General features: G+C 38.2%; 2 protein-coding genes across 2 annotated transcripts; both read left to right on the forward strand.

The window, feature by feature from the left end:
• The first annotated feature begins 10,403 nt into the window (after positions 1-10,403).
• On the forward strand, positions 10,404-13,616 carry LOC121756432 (probable prolyl 4-hydroxylase 9). Its single transcript, XM_042151982.1, has 8 exons — positions 10,404-10,765; positions 10,832-10,948; positions 11,261-11,418; positions 11,928-12,030; positions 12,345-12,440; positions 12,939-13,004; positions 13,107-13,226; positions 13,381-13,616. The coding sequence occupies exons 1-8, from the start codon at positions 10,646-10,648 to the stop codon at positions 13,468-13,470; spliced, it is 870 nt and encodes a 289-aa protein (XP_042007916.1). The 5' UTR covers positions 10,404-10,645; the 3' UTR covers positions 13,471-13,616.
• Positions 13,617-14,257: 641 nt separating this feature from the next.
• Positions 14,258-17,534, forward strand: LOC121753595. The gene is made up of 5 exons (XM_042148810.1): positions 14,258-14,608; positions 15,037-15,192; positions 15,272-15,444; positions 15,537-17,151; positions 17,234-17,534. Exons 1-5 carry the CDS (start codon positions 14,522-14,524, stop codon positions 17,300-17,302), a joined length of 2,100 nt encoding a protein of 699 aa, XP_042004744.1. The 5' UTR covers positions 14,258-14,521; the 3' UTR covers positions 17,303-17,534.
• The last annotated feature ends 2,932 nt before the right edge of the window (positions 17,535-20,466 follow it).

A 20,466-nucleotide genomic window follows, 5' to 3' on the forward strand; every position in this document is an offset into this window, starting at 1 on the left:
TTGAAACACAGTGTTTAAATGCCCTCCCCCAAATAAACTTAAAGGGCAACTCATCAACAATAATTATAAAAGATAAAGTCTACCAAACTTCTTCTTGCTCAAAATTCCAAGTACTAATCGATGAACTTTGGCCGGATGATAACACTAATTGTTCTTTCCTAGGACATGTGCTTGAAACTTCTTTGCATTCATTCAAATGTGTTATAGTGTAGAAGTGTCATTCCTAGTATTTGAGAAAGTGTAGCCCCACAATGCACACACTTAGTTCTATGTTTCTTATTTTTTTATCAACGAATGCTGTAAAATGTTCTCAAACCTATTATCTTTGTTCATAGTTTTTCTCTTTCTTGCATCTCCTTTGTCATCCTCAGTGGAATATATCCAATTGCATTATTTTCAATGTCAACTCCTAACCCTTTAACTTTCATTATTCAGTATCTACAAGGAGAAGAAAAAAAAGAGAAAAATTTAGAGATACTTAGTCGTTAGTAACTTAACAATATATATATTACAATATTAAATTTGAAAATTATTGAATGAACTAAAATTACACATGATGTTGAATAATCTATGTTGCAAGTTGGAGAAATCCCATCAACTATCTATTTTGTAAAATCTGAAATACAAAATAATGCAAAATGCAATTTACTTTCAATCCCATCAATTCGTATATTCAAAACAAGTTATTTTTTCATTCTTGTTTTGTTTACATGAAAAAGAAACATTTACCCATACGTTTAAGTCATCTTATTCATGAATAACAATTATTTGAGCTGGCAAGGTTGATATAGAAATTACAAAAAAAAAATAGTTTTGCAAGCATCAAAGTGATTGCATATAAGCAAATGTGCTCGATATACGTAATACTTAGAGCACTTTGAGAGCAGCAAGTGTGCTCTCTATTAGCCTCGTCGCAAATAATTGCAAGCACATTGCTCGGAAATTAGGAATTTTCAAGCACCTCTTTTTGCTTACAAGTTTCCTCAGTATGGTTGCAAAAATTGAACCACTTGGGAGCATTCTATAGCACTCACAAATAATTCCATTTTTTGACCTATTTTTGCAGCGATGCTTGCTATTCTATAATCTTTATAGCACTCCCTCCGTCCGTGAAATGTTGTCCAGTTTTTCCATTTCGATCCATCCGTAAAATGTTGTCCATTTTGTTTTGTTTTTCTTTCCATTTTTGATAAATGGACCTCACTTTCCACTAACTCATTACACTCACATTCTATTATAAAACTAATATATAAATGTGGGGTCTACATTCCACTAACTTTTTCCACTCACTTTTATTCATATTTCTTAAAACATGCGCCGAATTAAATATGGACAACATTTTGCGGACGAAGGAAATCTATTTTTATTTTTTTAAATAATGTGAGGGTTTATTTTTTAAAACATATATTCTAATTCAAAAGAATAGTAAAATTCAAATTTTACATAAAATAAAAAAAATATTGTTTTACAACTTCAATTTAGTTAATACTACCAAGTCCCACAAAAGTATAAATTCCTTTTTTAGTTTGTCCCACAAAATATGAATTCTCTAATGTTGAAAATAATTTCCTTCTAATGAGGTGAGACATATTCTCCATTAGAGCACTACAATCACTTTCTTTCTGTCTCTCTTTCTTTACTAATTTAGTTAATAATACTAAGTCTATTTCACTTCTCCTCGTTTCTTGAACTTGTTGACTAAGGACACTCACAATTCTTCGATTTCCTACTGCATTGGTTGCATTCATCAATCGAGAAGCTCATCGATCTGGTCAATGCTAAGGCCGGTTGAGCCTACATATGCAGAGGTGATGAAACTCATCAAGATGAGCGTTGAGGTTGCCCACTGAGCAATGCTGTAGTCGATGAATTGAGTCCAACGCACATTGTTCTGGGCAATAGGCATGATGCTGGACCCTTTTCCTCTTGTCGGACCTCCATCCGAGCCATCCTCTGGCCGAGAGAGATAAATTCCTCATCCTCTGACAACTTATTTTAACACAAGTAAGGTCGGCCACATGGGTGCCTCCTCTTGGGCCGACTGCTCTCTCCTCCCTCGTGCTCCGTGGTAGTCTCTTCGTCATCGTTTTCCATGTCTGCTTCTTCATCATGGATGGGTAGAGGCTCATCGGTTGTCTCAGGCCATGGGATGTAATGGGGTGCCACATACATTGGATTTTGGGCAGTAAACCCTTGGCCTTAGGGGGGGAGGGGGTGTCACTCGCTATTCTCGCCAAATGGTCGAGTGAGTTCATCTTCCAATTCTCTTGGTAAGTCCACCCTCCAACTGCAGTGAGCTGAGAGGCAGGAAACCTGAAAAACGTCCTCTTGTCTAAGATGAAATACCTAACACCCCGACTATCAACCATAATTATGCCCGCCTTCTTCAGAATATCTCAGTCTATCGTCTTATTGCCCAGATCTGGGACCCGATCCTCGACACTGATCTAAAAGTAATAGGTCAAGGCAGTGATCACTCATCAACAACAAAGTTTACCACTCTTTTTCTTGGTATGCCTCTCCAAATGTTTGATCATATAATAACCAATGTTGATCCTCCAGTGGGCCAACATTCCCACGGTATGAATAACTTTTCTGAAGAAATACTGCCAACCTCCTTGTGGGCAAACGGGTAGAAAACTAAGGCATTTGCCAAGCATCTCAGTACCGAGTTTCGGATTGAGTTGATCTTGGCGCGGGAGGGATTGAAGGTAGGGCCATGGCTCGGAGTCACTTCGTCCAGTGTAATCCTGCCCCAAAAGTCATCTCTATCATAGTCTTCGGGCTCAGCAATGTAGCCTTCTTCATTCTCTTCCATCAGTTGGTAGATGTCGTTGAACTCTAACAGTGAGAGGGTATGCTCTTCATTGGCGAGTTGGAAGGTGATGGATGCCAACTCCTTATCTCCGTAGTTCACCTTGAGGGTGGACAAAAACTCCAAGGTGAAGGTTTTGTACGACCCGTATGGATGTGCAAATAGGAATGTGAGGTGTCCTGCTTCCACTAGGCCTTCCCAAGCGACCTGAATACCCATGTCATTGATCGGTCCACTATGCGGGTATCGGGAGGGCATAATCTCCAAAGGCGGGCGAGGGCTTCCCATTGTGCCTTCTCTTCCTTATTCCTCAAGGTGACATTCACAATTTCTTGGATTAAGAATATTGGCCATTCTAAAGTGTACCTGAAATAAGTCACAACAAGCAGCCAACTCCTCCAAACTTTAGTTCACAGTAATCACCAAGTGTTACATTAGGAAGATAGACTTAATTCCCAAAATCAAAAGCAAGAGGAGATAAACAAACATATGACATATGGAGTCCTATGTCGTTTTATTCAATTCAGGATTAGGGAGTAAGCAATAAATAAAAATTTTAATATAATACTCCATTTGTCCCAGCTCAAGTGATTGATTTCTTTTTTGCCGTTGTTTTGCGATGATGATAATAAATAGTTAAAGTTAGGAGAAAGTAAAGTAAGATAGAAAATAATATAGAAGATAATCGTATCTACATTATTCTATTACTAACTTTATTTTCGGTAAAATCGGATCTATGGGCACTCTACTACTATAATAACGAAAATGTACCAACTTTGTTATGTCTTCCATCCACGGGAAAAACGTCACTTACATTGGCATGTTTTTAAGTAATTAATACTACTATAAAAACGTCACTCTACTACTATAATAACGAAAATGTACCAAATCGGATCTATGGGCACTCTACTACTATAAAAAACGCCATCTATATTGGCGTGTTCAATACATATAAACGCCTATGATAGAAAACGATCCTGCCTACAAGGGAAAAGCTATTGTGGCGGATATTGAAAATAGATTTCATGTGAAAATTAGTTACAAGAAAGCATGGCATGCTCGAAGGACAGCTATTGAGCTTGTATACGGTGGATGAGAGTGATCATTCAAAGTTTTACCGGCTTATTTGAATGAAATGCAAAGACAAAATCCTTGTATAATTGTCGAATGGTTGTATGATGACAGATTAAGCCACGGTACGAACAAGGTATTCAAGTACGTATTTTGGGCTTTTGGACCAGCTGTTGAGGCTTTTCAACTATGCAAACCAGTTTTAACAGTTGATGGAACTCATCTACGTGATCGATGTCGAGGTAAAATTCTTATTGTCGTTGGATTGATGCTAATAAGAAATGTCTGCATGTTGGATATGCCATTGTTGATGAGGAAACCAAAGAAAATTGGAATTGGTTTATGGAACGCATAAGACTTCATGTAGCAAAGCATGAAATATGTGTAATATCTGATAGGCATGTGGGAATTATAGATGCAATGAATTCTCCTATATGGAAAGAAGAACCTAAAGGTCATCACATGTTTTGCTTGATACATGTTAAAAAGAATGTTCTGCAGAATCACAAAGGTATCATGGTTAAAAGATTGGTTTGGAAAATGAGTATTGCTACCCAAAAGCGCAAGTTTAAGAAAAGACGCCGTCTACTTCGAGACGTCAACAACGAGGCTTTGCAGTACATTCGATACCGTGGATTTAGAAAAATGGAATTTGGCGTACGACAAACACAAAAGATGGGGTGAGGTGACCACTAATATGGTGGAATCTTACAACAATGTGTTGAGAGGCGCAAGAGAACTCCCAATCAAAGCTTGCATTGATATGACATTTTGGAGGATAATAGAATGGTTTAATGAGCGGGCAATTGCATCAAGACAGTGTACGATACAACTTACCTTGTGGGTGTATGAAAAGGTGTGCAAAAATGATGCAAAAGGTCAGTTACATAATGTGAGAGCACCAAGCTCAATTCAAGGGATTTATGTGGTTCGAACAAGACGTTGAATTGGGGGAAAGGGTGGTAACAAGTGGAATGTGTTGTATTTGGAGTCGAACTACAAATGTCAAAAGTGGCAGATGTGGAGACTTCCGTGTTCACATGCAGCGGCAGTTGCGCGGTTTAGAAACGACAACATGATATCGCTTGTTAATCCCGTATACCACACAAGTGTTTGGGTACACCAATATTCTGGGGTGTTCAATCCACTCAAACACCCAGATTATTGGGACGTGCCTGAATGGACTTTGCAGTGTTTACGAACTAAATTAATGCCTCGAAGTCGCGGTCGATACCGTATAACTAGGATTCCTAATCAGATGGATGTCCGTGAAGCTGACCAGCCACGAGCCCGACGCCGTTGTAAACAATGCCGTCTACCTGATCACGACAGACGCAACTGCCCGACTTCTTGATTGTTTAGACTTATGTATTGATTACTGTTTGATTATAACTTAGACTTATATATTGATTACTATTTGAACTTGTGGTATTTTGTGAGTTAATGAAGAAAGAGTAAAGTAAGAGAGAAGAAAAAGTAGAGTGCGTATTGTTTCCATTTATAGAAACATTTCATTTTTAATGGGACAGATCAAAAAGAAAAACGTTTCATTTTTAATGGGACAGAGGGAGTATATGAATAGAAAGAGGAGTTGTAAAATTATCAAATATAAAGATTACAAGGTTCACAAACACGAAGTTCAACTCAATAAACAAATAAAAATAGTTGTAGTTTAGTTCAATCGTCTCGCCTTTTTCGCATAAACAGGCCACGGATCCTCTTCCCGATTCTGGAAGTAGGGAGGCTAGAGGGGGGAGTATCTTGAACAACTGCATTCTCTAAATCCACCCCAAAAAAGTCGTCTCGCACAGAAGACCGAGGTGGATAATGGTGGACATCACTGAGATGTTGTCCAGTTTTTCCATTTCGATCCATCCGTGAAATGTTGTCCATTTTATTTTTTTTCTTTCCATTTTTGATAAATGGACCTCACTTTCCACTAACTCATTACACTCACATTCTATTATAAAACTAATATATAAATGTTGGGTCTATATTCCACTAAATTTTTCCACTCACATTTATTCATATTTCTTAAAACCTGCGCCGAATTAAATATGGACAACATTTTGCGGACGAAGGGAATCTATTTTTATTTTTTTAAAAATAATGCGAGGGTTTATTTTTTAAAACATATATTCTAATTCAAAAGAATAGTAAAATTCAAAATTTACATAAAATAAAAAAATATTGTTTTACAACTTCAATTTAGTTAATACTACCAAGTCCCACAAAAGTATAAATTCCTTTTTTTAGTTTGTCCCACAAAATATGAATTCTCTAATTTTGAAAAAAATTTCTTTCTAATGAGGTGAGACATATTCTCCATTAGAGCACTACAATCACTTTCTTTTTGTCTCTCTTTCTTTACCAATTTAGTTAATAATACTAAGCCTATTTCACTTCTCCTCGTTTCTTGAACTTGTTGACTAAGGACACTCTCACAATTCTTCGATTTCCTACTGCATTGGTTGTATTCATCAATCGAGAAGCTCATCGATCCGGTCAATGCTAAGGCAGGTTGAGCCTACATATGCAGAGGTGACGAAACTCATCAAGACGAGCGTTGAGGTTGCCCACTGAGCAATGTTGTGGTCGATGAATTGAGTCCAACACACATTGTTCTGGGCCCAATAGGACTGATGTTGAACCCTTTGCTCCTCTTGTCGGACCTCCATCCGAGCCATCCTCTGGCCGAGAGAGATAAATTCCTCCTCCTCTGACAACTTGTTTTAACACAAGTAAGGTCGGCCACATGGGCGCCTCCTCTTGGGCTGACTGCTCTCTCCTTCCTCGTGCTCCGTGGTAGTCTCTTCATCATCGTTTTCCATGTCTACTTCTTCATCATGGATGGGTAGAGGCTCATCGGGGGTCTCAGGCCATGGGATGTAATGGGGTGCCACATACATTGGATTTTGGGCAGTAAACCCTTGGCCTTAGGGGGGGAGGGGGTGTCACTCGCTATTCTCGCCAAATGGTCGGGTGAGTTCATCTTCCAGTTCTCTTGGTAAGTCCACCCTCCAACTGCAGTGAGCTAAGATGCAGGAAACCTGAAAAACATCCCCTTGTCTAAGATGAAATACCTAACACCCCGACTATCAGCCATAATCATGCCCGCCTTCTTCAGAATATCTCAGTCTATCGTCTTATTGCCCAGATCTATATCTCAGTCTATCGTCTTATTGCCCAGATCTGGGACCCGATCCTCGACACTGATCTAAAAGTAATAGGTCAAGGCAGTGATCACTCATCAACAACAAAGTTTACCACTCTTTTTCTTGGTATGCCTCTCCAAATGTTTGATCATATAATAACCAATGTTGATCCTCCACTGGGCCAACATTCCCACGGTATGAATAACATTTCTGAAGAAATACTGCCAACCTCCTTGTGGGCAAACGGGTAGAAAACTAAGGCATTTGCCTTGTATCTCAGTACCGAGTTCCGGATTGAGTTGATCTTGGCAAGGGAGGGATTGAAGGTAGGGCCATAGCTCGAAGTCGCTTCGTCTAGTGTAATCCCGCCCCAAAAGTCATCTATATCATAGTCTTCGGGCTCAACAATGTAGCCTTCTTCATTCTCTTCCATCAGTTGGAAGATGTAGTTGAACTCTGATAGTGAGAGGGTGTGCTCTTCATTGGCGAGTTGGAAGGTGATGGATGCTAACTCCTTATCTCCGTAGTTCACCTTGAGGGTGGACAAAAACTCCAAGGTGAAGGTTTTGTACGACCCGTATAGATGTGCAAATAGGAATGTGAGGTGTCCTGCTTCCACTAGGCCTTCCCAAGCGACCTGAATACCCATGTCATTGATCTGTCCACTATGCGGGTATCGGGAGGGCATAATCTCCAAAGGCGCGCGAGGGCTTCCCATCGTGCCTTCTCTTCCTTATTCCTCAAGGTGACATTCACAATTTCTTGGATTAAGAATATTGGCCATTCTAAAGTGTACCTGAAATAAGTCACAACAAGCGGCCAACTCCCCCAAACTTTAGTTCACAGTAATCACCAAGTGATACATTAGGAAGATAGACTCAATTCCCAAAATCAAAAGCAATGGGAGATAAACCAACATATGACGTATGGAGTCCTATGTCGTTTTATTCAATTCAGGATTAGGGAGTAAGCAAAAAATAAAAAATTTAATATAATACTCCATTTGTCTCAGCTCAAGTGATTGATTTCTTTTTGGCCGTTGTTTTGCAATGATGATAATAAATAGTTAAAGTGAAGAGAAAGTAAAGTAAGAGAGAAAATAATATAGAAGATAATCGTATCTACATTATTCTATTACTAACTTTATTTTCGGTAAAATCGGATCTATGGGGAACTCTACTACTATAATAACGAAAATGTACCCACTTTGTTATGTCTTCCATCCATGGGAAAAACGCCACCCACATTGGCGTGTTTTTAAGTAAACACGCCAACCGTATTGGCATTTTACAATTTCATCGTATTTTATGCAAATACAGTATTTATCGTAACACGCCTACTTGGTTGGCGTGTTTATTTAAAAAACGCCATCTACGTTGGCGTGTTTTATTAAACACGACAACATATAAACACGCCAACCGTATTGGCGTTTTAAAATTTCATCGTATTTTATGCACATACAATATTTATCGTAACACGCCTACTTGGTTGGCGTGTTTATTTAAAAAACGCCATCTACGTTGGCGTGTTTAATTAAAAAATGCCATCTATGTTGACGTGTTTATTACATATAAACGCCTATGATAGAAAACGATCCTGCCTACGAGGTAAAAGCTATTGTGACGGATATTGAAAATAGATTTCATATGAAAATTAGTTACAAGAAAGCATGGTATGCTCGGAGGACAGCTATTGAGCTTGTATATGGTGGATGGGAGTGGTCATTCAAAGTTTTACCGGCTTATTTGAATGAAATGCAAAGACAAAATCCTGGTACAATTGTCGAATAGTTGCATGATGACAGATTAAGCCACGGTATGAACAAGGTATTCAAGTACGTATTTTGGGCTTTTGGACCAGCTGTGGAGGCTTTTCAACTATGCAAACCAGTTTTAACAGTTGATGGAACTCATCTACGTGGTCGATGTCGAGGTAAAATTCTTATTGTCGTTGGATTTGATGCTAATAAGAAATGTTTGTCTGTTGCATATGCCATTGTTGTTGAGAAAACCAAAGAAAGTTGGAATTGGTTAATGAAACGCATAAGACTTCATGTAGCAAAGCATGAAATATGTGTAATATCTGATAGGCATGTGGGAATCCTAGATGCAATGAATTCTCCCATATGGAAAGAAGAACCTAAAGGTCTTCACAGGTTTTGCTTGGTACATGTTAGAAAGAATATTCTGCAGAATCACAAAGGTTTCATGGTTAAAAGATTGGTTTGGAAAATGGGTATTGCTACCCAAAAGCGCAAGTTTAAGAAAATACGTCGTTTACTTCGAGACGTCAACAACGAGACGTCAACAACGTCGCAAGTTAGAGAAAGTATGAGCGAAGAATTGGAATGGTGTAAAAATAATGAGTGAAATGTGGTGTATTTATAGGTAAATTAAATTGAATTTTTAAAAAATAAAAAATAAAAAATCGTCCGCCCCTCCCCGCCCAAACCGCCCCCCACTATAGGCCGGCACATCCTCGCACATTTCTCGGCGAAAGGCCTTCCGCCCCCTTTTTTTTTTGTCCGCTTCGGGGCGGACGTCCCGCCCACTATAGACCGCCCCGCCTTCGCCTCGGCCGGGGCGGCCAGTGCGCCTATACTATAGTGGACACTCTAACCCTCTTATACATCTCTAGCCTATCTCATAGTCTATTTTACAACCTATCTCACTATCTTTGTATACTAAGTACTCCCTTCGTTCACGAAAAATAGGACATTTTGTAAATGACACGGGTTTTAATGAGAAATTGATAAAGTAAAATAGAAGAGAAAAAAGTAAGAGGGGAGTGGTGTTAGTGGAATTTGAGGTCCATATTATTAATAAGAGAAAAGGGAAAAAAGTAAGAGAGAAGAAAAAAAGTAAGAGAGAAGTAGTGTTAGTGAAATATGAGGTTCATATTATTAGTAAGAGAGAAGGGAAAAAGCAGGAGAGAAGTTGTTGAATTTTTTTTTTTTAAATGTGCTCTATTTTTCGTGGATAACAAAAAATGACAAATATGCTATATTTTTCGTGGACGGAGGGGAGGGGGTAGTATTTTACAACCTATCCCACTATCTTTGTATAATTATTTTAACCGTGGGAGAAACAATAAAAATGAAATAAATTCGACAAAAAATATAGAAAAATATATTAAAAATTGATTTAAAAAATTGTAAATTAGATCGGCGCACGCAATAGTACGCCCGTCTTTGTCCGGCTATGCCTGCCCCAGCGGCATAATCAGCTCTTCTGCAATAGGAGCCGGTTGAAGGGTGGCCGATCGACACTCCTATTGTGAATGTTCTTACCGTTTTAGTGTCATTTTAAGTTGGCTCATAAATAAATACAGAGTACTTAAAAAATAAATGTTGAATTTTGGCATTATGTCTTGTTGCTTTTTTATCTCGACATCATGACGTTGATCACAATTATTCAATCATGTAATATCCCCATATCTTGTTTTGTCACAAAGATTTCGATGCAGAAAGCAAATTCTCCCGCCATTAACAAAGCTACAACAAATAAAGACTTTGCCTTTATTCAATATCCATAAAGCTTTAGCCAAAACCCTTAAATCCTACGCACGTATAGCAAGTGATTGGAGGCCAATCCCCAATTCAACCATGAAATACAGAGGGAAAAGGGTTTTGGGGTTGGAGTCAAACCTAACATTGCCGATTGTTTTCCTTCTTTGCTTATGTTTCTTCCTTGCTGGTCTATTCGGATCGCTCATCATATCTCAGGTAAAACCTCATTTCGTTGCGTAATTGTGTTTATGGATGCTTGAATTGTTTAATTATTGTTTGCAGGATGTGAATAAGGGTGGATCCAGGCATAAATTGCTTGAAGACATTGGATATGATGAAGGGGATTCTATGGTTCATGGTGAAAGTGGGGACTCTTCCATCACTTCTATTCCATTTCAGGTTCAATTTAAGTGGCAATTACTCAAATATTTGCATTCGAGAATGTTCGATTAGATTTACCTTGCTTGGGATCTTTGATCTATTCCTTTATCATAGGGAAAATTGCTCCCAAATGTTGATAACCTTCGCTTCTAGTTAGAAGGTGTGTGAACTACTGTGGGAATAAAGTCCACTGATTCTGTTTGTTTTTCTTCCAGCAATTAGTTTAATGGCTGTGGTTGAGGAAGAATGGGAAATGGAGTTTTGGTAATTTGGTATTGAAGATGAGATTATAGAGATATTCTCCTAAATGAAGTTCCTATGCTAGTGCAGGTCCTGAGTTGGAGGCCACGGGCTGTCTATTTTCCTAATTTTGCCTCGGATGAACAGTGCCAAAATATAATTGAACGGGCTAAGAGAAAGCTCAAACCATCATCTCTTGCCCTGCGTGAGGGAGAGACTGCTGAGAGCACAAAGGGTGTTCGGACAAGGTATCTGTCTTTAAACATATCGGGGGTGTTTACTTTGTGAAATAGATTAGATTGAGAAAACATGTGATTGAGTATTTGAGGGATTCGATGATAAAACAAGTTCATATTGAACCATTCCATCAATGTAAATTGAAGATTAGTCTGAGCTTACCCCCGTGCTGTATAATTTGGATAGTTTTTTTTGTCTCTGTCATTATACTCGAAATAAACAGCCTTCTGCTAACGTTTTCTGCATATTATGGCCAATTACCTCACAAATCTGCACAGTAGGAGAAACATGTTTCATGTGTGTTCTTACAAATCAGGTTTAGGAGCATCAACATTTTGATCTTCATTTATCTGAGTATCAGTCTCTGCACTTTTCACAAACAAGATTTACTTCACTTATGACTGTACCAGTGATCCACTTCATTTATAGCTGTATTGCATGTCCTATCTTAATAGCGGAATCTACTTATTCATGCAACTTACAACTATTAGTACTTATATATGCTTGTCCTTTTTCACAGCTCCGGCGCATTCCTTAGTGCATCTGAAGACAGTACAGGAACTTTGGAGTTTGTTGAGGAGAAAATCGCTAGAGCAACTATGTTACCTAGGAATCACGGAGAGGCAGGTTGCCTTGTTTTCATTATGCAAAGCAGTTGCCTAATGCTCTTAGTTTCAAAAACATGAAAAGTCTATCGCTCTCTTACAAATCATTAATCACTATAATCTCAATTCTTATCCATGAGAAAATAGTAGAAGTAATATGACACTATTCCATCACATGACTTCTTAAAAAGATAATCTACAATCATTAATTATGAAGTTTGGCTATGAAAGTGCAGCATTATGTATGCCTGATTTCTTTGACTTTAAAGTTCAAAGGATAAGGTTTCTATTACAGGTCATATCTGAGATAGTCGCATATCACCATATTGCAGGCTTTCAATGTTCTGCGGTATGAAGTGGACCAAAGATATGTATCTCACTATGACTCATTTAACCCAGCAGAGTATGGCCCACTGAAGAGCCAACGGGTACGTAGTGTCTAACCCGAGTTATCAGTTTATGCTAATTAGTGAGTCTTGACTCAATACGTGACTCTTGACATTCATATGAATCATCATACCTTTCGAGAATGAACTTTGTAACTTTTACTTCCCTGAAGATGTTTTGTCTAATACAAGCCATGTTTTAGTATTCCATTTTCTTTCAATTGTCAGCTAAACTAACTCTTATTGGCATTTTGCAAAGAGATAGCTATTGATATTAAATCTTGAACATCAATATTGAACGGCTTGTTTGTTGTAGCACCAAATTATAATAGATCTTAGGATTAATTGCTAAATGAATCACCATGGTTGACTTAATTTGCAATTTCGACACCACTTTTAAATCGATAGAGAGAAAGAAATGCAGCTTAACAATTTTAATTTGTTGAATTCTGTATGTAAAAGGACAGAAGTTGCTGTGTGGTAAATAGGACATATATACATTGTACCACTGCTCTAGAAACTAGTTCACTTTGTCTTCAGGTTGCTTCCTTCCTATTATACTTGAGTGATGTAGAAGAAGGCGGAGAGACCATGTTCCCGTTTGAGGTATAGCAACAATAGTCATTCTCCTCTCTCATTTTTTTTATAAAATTTTGTTAAATATGAATTTCTGATATATATACCTGATAAGATGATTCCCGATAACAGAATGGGTCAAATATGAATCAAGGATATGATTACCAGGGTTGCATAGGTTTGAAGGTGAGGCCAAGACGAGGAGATGGCCTTCTGTTCTATTCCTTATACCCAAACGGAACAATAGATCCGGTAAGGCCACGCTTCCTCGTATCTATTCTTGGCTGGGGAACATAAGCTCTTTCTACGCGATGTGATTGGAACTCGATGTTTACACTACGTATAAATCCGGTTTGGTTGTATACATAGTTTTATCTCACTCATAGTTTTCCGTGGCGACTTGCAGACCTCGCTTCACGGAAGCTGCCCTGTTGTGAAGGGGGAAAAGTGGGTGGCTACGAAATGGATCAGAGACAAAGCAAAAGGTTCATCTTAGTGATTTGCCGCTAACCAAACAATTTCACCTTTCTTTGTAATTTTCATGAGTTTGATGGAAATGATATTTGGAATGGTTCCTTTCACATGAGACAATGTTTATTAACCTAAGTATTGCGCTAAATAAAAAGTCTATAACTTTAACAATCTCCAAGTCCAAGATGCTTCAACAATTCAATTTTTTAACTATTTGAGTATAGATTCATTATTAACATCGTCTTATAGATAAAATTTTCTAAAAACACATTAATCCATAGCAGTGAAAGTTGATTGTCGGTTATCGTTCATGGCATTAGCAAATTTGAGAATACACTACAAGTATATTTAACCCTATGATAAAGCAAACATGCATAAATATTTTCATATTTTTCATGTAAATTTCTAACGTGAACATACAAAATTAAAATTTTAACTTGACATTATTTGATGGCGAAAAAATAATTTGAACAGAGAAAAATAGTACACTACAATTTTTTGAGTTTTGAGACTTTTATTGAAAATGAAATGCATTATTATAAATGCAGACGTCATTACAGATTCAAAAAAATACACTTCATCATAATATTGAAGGTTCTGATTTCCAAATCCTATTACTTATTTGGCCTTAGTTCTTTGCAGCAAGATCTGCCCCTCCGTTGCCAACTGCGCTACGCTCCTGCGGGCAATTTGGCCTTAGTTCTGTATTATAGTATTGGGGATATTATAGTATGTTAACATTTTTAAAATTTTATTTTCTGCGGATTCCGTTTTGTAAATTTTTAATATCCTATCCTACCCCCTCTCGACCGTTGCAAACATATATTCAAACGGCTAGTTTCTTCTTCGCAGATCATAATCACACAGCAAAAAACATAAGGAAGGGAAAAAAAACCATTTGCTCATCAAATTCTTCACTCCAAAACCCAAGCAACTGTCATCGTTTCTGCCTTTTCCATCATCTCCGCAATTACGTTTCTTTCCGCCGCCAATTTTTAATTTGATACTCAACAACGCCGATCGCTGTGAAAATTCGTTCGGTTTATCACTGAATTGGCGATTTGGGGGAAAAAGAAATGGATCTTGGATGTATTGACATGGGTTGTGTTGAGAAAGATCGCAGTCCGAAGGAGTCGACCACGTCTGCTTCTAAGCTTGGAAAGGTTTGATTTCTTCATTTCTATTGATAAATTGTTAATTCATTTCTCTTGTTTTGGCATGCTTGATTTTTCTTTCATTTAAATTGTAAATTATTCCGACTTTATTGAATTGGGTGTGTGGATTTATGTAATTGCATATCTCTGGATAAATCTGCTTGATTAGCTTCACAGTTCACTCAATAATTTATGTCCAAGAATTATTTAGTGTGGAAGATCCTCTGTTTTTAGCATATCTTTTTTTTTGTAGTATTGATACTCATATGAATTAGATGTAGCAGAAGTAATGTTTAACATATGCATTTGTATGTTCTTGTTTGAAATTAAACAAGTTTAGCTAGTTAGTTTCACAAATGGAATGCTAATCCGATTAGTTTTTGCTCGTAAAGACTAGAGCATATGCATCTCTCTAATTGTGTCTCGCTGTGTTTCAGAATAAAGTAAAGGATGCGATAAGGTCTAGCTCAAATGCACTGAACAAACTCACATCTCAAATCTCTAAGCCTCCTCGTCGTAAAACTTCTCCCCTTAATTGGTTCCCACGGAAGAAGGTGGAGCCTTACCTTAAGAGGAAACTGAAAATGCTTCAGGTATGCTCCATTGACTAATCCATTTTCCACCAAGGTTTTTTTCACAGTAAAGATGATTTGAGGCTAATCCTTGTCACAGGAAGTAGATGGTATGCATCTGACTCTCGTTGAAACTCTGGGGGATTCAAATCCCCATTACTCGAGAGTATTGAGGGAAAAGATTGCAATAAGAGAAGCTGCACAGAAAGCAATGGAGGCAAGAAAGGCAGCAATGGTGGAAGCATCATGGTGCCGTATACTTAAGGCAGCCAGGTATGGTGTATATCCCTTTTGCGATGGATTTGTATTGAGTATGTATTGTATATATCTTCGGATCTAAAATATATCGTTTTCTTTAAAAAAAGGATTGAAAGTAAAGAAGCAGAAGAGCAGCTATCAAAAGCAGAACTTTCTGCTGCCGAAGCTTTTGAAGCTGCACGGGTAGTTGGTGTGATCATGAATGGTACACCGGATTCTGGCACAGGAGGATCAACCACCCATAAGGTCTCAGCAACCTTTGAAAGTGCATTTTCTGTTGATAATCAAGTAGCTGCTGCAGTTAAAGCTGCTTTCGTCAAGCTTGCAAATTGCCACTCTATCAACAAAGATGAGTTTAAGGAATTGTTGCACAAAATCAGCGAGAACCCTGATTCGGATGACTTGTCAGCAATCACTTCAGAATGTGATTCTGATGATGCCGGTTCAGATGCGGAAGCAGGATCCTGTAAGGATAGTTCAAAGGAGCAGAGAAAAAGGCCAGAGTCGGATAAGTTTAATATGACTAATATTGTCGAAATGATGCTTGGTCGACTTCAATGCTTAAAAGAAGAGGAACTGGCTTCTCTTGCAACCATAGTTGCAACAAGTGGCCTAAATGCTGCATTGGCTGAAACAGAAAACAGCTCGACCGTTCAAAACACTGAGAATTCTTGTCCCAAAGTCTCAAGGAGGTCGTCTGTGTGTGGGAGAGCAACAAAGAGTTCTAGGGGCGCTGTCGAGGAAGAAATTCCTGGCCTGGGCCAGTTTCTAGTTAAACGCTTAACAAGACTTGAAAGAGAGATATTAGAAGCCAAAAATGCCAGAAAAAACGAAGCTAGTGATGGAAGTAAAGGGAGTGGTGATGAGAAGCTTCTTTCTGCCAATGATTCAAGTTCGAGGTCTAAAGCGAATATCAAGGATGATGGCGCAGCGGTTCCAGACTTGGGAAGTGTACTGACGAAGCATAAATCAAAACTTGAGAAGGAGATCGAAGAAGCAAGGAGGAATGGTAGATCATCAAGAGGAGCACCCCGTGCAAAACAAGATGCCACAGATATTCCTAGCCTGGATAAATATTTGGTGAAGCGTTTGACAAGGCTTGAAATGGAGGTTCAAGAAGCTCGGAACAGAAACAGATTGCAGCCAACGGAAAAGGCAAGCAGTCATCCATCAGATGCTAAAACTTCAGAAGATATCCTCCCTATTGGTACCAATGAGGATTCCCAAGGCAAAGAGAATATAGACCTTAACATGATTGAGAACCAAAATACTGTTAAGAGGAAAGAAGCTCAAACTGGTTCAGAATCAGATCACTTGGTGCAGAAAGAGGAACGAAACACAGTTAGAGTTCAAAAGCTCCAAAGAAAAAGCCAAGAAAGCGGCGCAAATTATGAGAGCCTAGACAAAGTTCTAGTAAAGCATGTCTCAAGACTGGAAAAGGAAAAACTAGAATTTTGTGCATATGAAAGCATGCAAATGAAACCGCAGCGCAAGGACAGTGGTAGAGAAATGGAAAGCAGTTTGGACCTAGTTCTAGTGAAGCACAAGTCAAAACTGGAAATGGCAAAAATGGCTGCTGAGCAGCAACAAGAAGAGGATAGCAGCATCAGGCATTCAGTGACTCGTCGTGAAGCTAGGGAGCGAGAGCTGCAAGCAGCATGGGGAGGCATGAGCCTAGGAAACTCTATGCGCCCTCATGTCTCAAGGCTTCAAAGAGACAAGGTAGTTAAATCTCCAAGGTTTCATTTGTTTGTAGTTCTCTCTTATTGATTTACTAATTTAGGTCTTTTATCCACATGTTAAGGCTGCTTGGCTTGAAGCAGAAGAAGAGGAGAAGAATATTGAGGTGCAGTCTTCCTCAACTTTGTGCTAGACTCTTTGGTATATTTGTTTGCACCAGTTGCTATCTAACATTTCTCATAGGCAAGCATCAGTATAATTCTTTATATGGGTGGTGTCAAATTGTCAATATTGAAGTTTTTTTCTACTGTCTCTTTTGAGGTGAGAGGTTGTTTAAGACCATCCCCATTGTGTTCTCTGTGTAATCTAATTATCACATGTGAAGGGGCCTATAAATTGAATCTTGTGTCACTACTATTGTTTAATTTTACAGTAGTAGTTTTGATTTCATACATCACAAAGAGGTCGAATAAGCAAGTACCTTCCAAATGAATTTTGGAAACAAGTAATTTTGTTATTTGAGCTGTGCGGAAAAGTTGTTGAATATGCCGTCAGAATAGACAGTACTCAAATGAACTACTCAAGTATTTTGAAGTACAGAAATATTCCAACTTCCGAAAATCAAGTACTCTGCCTATCAACAAATATGATTACTTTTTAAATTTATCTCATTAAAAATAGTACAGTAGCTTATTTTAATACAGTAATAAAACAGCATTTCATAAAAACATTTATGGCTAAGAAAAAGATCATCTCTTTATAAAACAATGAAGCATACCTTAATTGGTAAGATATTTCTTCTATGTTCAAAATATCAGGTGTTCAACTCCTCAAAGTTCGAATCAATTCACAAGATAAATGTGAATTATTATTGATTATCTTTAAAAAAATTAAAAAAAAAAGTCGGATTCTGTTTAACAGTAAACTAATTTTTAAATTTTCATTAACTTTTAAATGAATATAGCAATTAATGATTTGAGCTGCATTAACTTCAAGTTTTAAGTGAATGTGAATCACTGATGATTACTGAATTATGAATAGACAATTTTACCGATTAAACTAAATTAAATTAAGAATAGTTAACTTGTTAATCTAATAAGTTATTGATTCAGTGATGATTACTGAATTATGAATAGACAATTTTACCGATTAAACTAAATTAAATTAAGAATAGTTAACTTGTTAATCTAATAAGTTATTGTTATAGTGTTGGGGCATATCTGCAAGACTAAAAGGATTAGAAGGATCAATTTGTAATTTTCTAGTTTGATCAAGGAATAAGCTACAGTGGAGCTGCATCTTGATCAAAGAGAGAAGAGACCAACTTGATCAGGGAGTAAGTAGAGCTTGATCAAGGAGAAAGGAAACTAGTCGTTTCATGTTAGTTCATAGCGGTTGTAACCAATCAAGAAAGGGAAGCTCTTGTTCACTTGCTTAGTTTCTGATGTATATAAATAGTTTCTCTCCCTTATTTGAATAGCATGAATCGAGAGAGAAGTTAGTCATTCAGTTGATTCGAGCTCTTCCATTGTTGAATAAAATCTCTGGTCATTTTCTTCGTGATTCATTCTTCTAAGTTTTACTCATTATCAATCTCTTGTGTAATTTGGATTTGTAATTGATTCGATTGAATTGATTGAATCCAAGATTCGGTTGTGTTGAAAGGTATATCACAAATTGGCGCCGTCTGTGGGAACGAGAAAGGACGACGCGATCGACGATGTCTACGGCGAAGTTTGACGTAGAGCAGTTCACCGGCGAAAATGACTTCGGTCTTTGGCGATTGAAAATGAGAGTTGTGTTGATGCAGCAAGGAGTCTGGGACTATGTGAAATCCAAGACCGATCAGAAGGAGGCTCAGGAGAAAGATCCGGTGAAGTTACAAGAAATGGAGTACAAGGCCTACAGCTCCATCTTGTTGTGCTTGAGCGATAAAGTCTTGAGGGAAGTTCAAAAGGAAGAGGATGCCGCGGGCATTTGGGGGAAATTAGAAAAGATCTACATAGAGAAATCAATTTCCAATCGGCTCCACCTCAAGCAAAGACTGTTCAACTTCAAAATCTCTGATTCAAGAAATCTCGCAGATCAACTAGAGGAATTTAGAAAGTGCATTGATGATCTTGAAAGCGTGGACGACGCTATCAAGGACGAGGACAAAGCCTTGATGCTCTTGAATGCCCTACCTCAAAGTTTCGAGCAATTCAAAGACTCCATACTTCTAGGTAGAGATTCGAAGGTGACATTGGAGGAAGTATACTCTGCCTTGAAGTTGAAGGTAGCACAAAAATTCTCTGGAAAAGTTCTTGATCAAGCGGACGAGAGCCTCAACATCAAGGCAATTGGGAAGAAGCAGCAGAAGTTCAAGAAACCTGGCTTCGACAAGTGGAAAGAAAAACCTCAAACGGACTCGGAACAAAATGAGTCAAGGAGTTGTCACTGGTGCAAGAACCAGGACACATTAAAAGAAACTGTTATGCCTGGAAAAGGAAGCAAGCAGAGGCAGATAAAGAAGAGGTGACTACAACTTTGACAGATGAGGTTGAAGAGGCAAGGGCCTTGAATGTTGTCAAGAATGGCCCCATCTCAAAATTGTGGATTATGGATTCAGGTTGTAGCTTCCACATGTCATCATGCCTTGAATGGTTTTCTGATCTAAAAGAGTCAGATGGATCAGTCTTGTTGGGAGACGATCATGTCTGTGAGGTGAAGGGCGTAGGGAATATATGCCTCAAAATGGATAATGGATGCTTGAGAATGCTCACAGAAGTCAGATACATTACATCCATCAAGAGAAATCTAATCTCACTTGGTTTGCTTGAGAAGAAGGGTTATAGGCTGACTTTGTTTGGTGGAGAGATGGTGGTGACAAAGAATGGCCAAGTAATGATGAAAGCCATCAGAAATAATGTACTATATTGTCTCCAAGCTGAAGCCATAAATGGATCTGCAAATTCTGCACAGCAATCCATCAACTAGCATGCTAAGGTGGGCCATGTAGGTGATGCTGGCATCAAGCAGCTTGCCAAGATGAGTATGATTGAAGTCTCTGATGCTGAGATGAACAAAGATGTTGGATCCTGCGAAGAATGCATTCTAGGCAAGAGCAAGAAAATGCCATATGGAGTGGGTAAACATACATCAACAGAACCCCTCCAATATGTGCATAGTGACATATGGGGACCAACACCTATCAGTAGCATTGGAGGAGGCAGGTATTTTCTATCATTTGTTGATAATTTTTCAAGAAAGTTGTGGATTATTGTCATGAAAGAAAAGTTAGAGACATTTAAAAGATTCCAGGAATGGTGTGTGGAGGTTGAGTTAGAAACTGGAAGATCATTGAGATGCCTCAGAACT

This window comes from Salvia splendens, chromosome 11 (assembly GCF_004379255.2).
Source record: "Salvia splendens isolate huo1 chromosome 11, SspV2, whole genome shotgun sequence".
Taxonomy (NCBI): Eukaryota; Viridiplantae; Streptophyta; class Magnoliopsida; order Lamiales; family Lamiaceae; genus Salvia; species Salvia splendens.

Coding starts and splice junctions, on each gene's coding strand:
- LOC121756432 (XM_042151982.1), top strand. CDS start 10,646: ATGAAATACAGAGGGAAAAGGGTTTTGGGGTTGGAGTCAAACCTAACA. Junction 11,419..11,927: donor ACAAAGGGTGTTCGGACAAG/GTATCTGTCTTT, acceptor CCTTTTTCACAG/CTCCGGCGCATTCCTTAGTG. Junction 12,031..12,344: donor TACCTAGGAATCACGGAGAG/GCAGGTTGCCTT, acceptor ACCATATTGCAG/GCTTTCAATGTTCTGCGGTA.
- LOC121753595 (XM_042148810.1), top strand. CDS start 14,522: ATGGATCTTGGATGTATTGACATGGGTTGTGTTGAGAAAGATCGCAGT. Junction 14,609..15,036: donor CTGCTTCTAAGCTTGGAAAG/GTTTGATTTCTT, acceptor GCTGTGTTTCAG/AATAAAGTAAAGGATGCGAT. Junction 15,445..15,536: donor CGTATACTTAAGGCAGCCAG/GTATGGTGTATA, acceptor CTTTAAAAAAAG/GATTGAAAGTAAAGAAGCAG.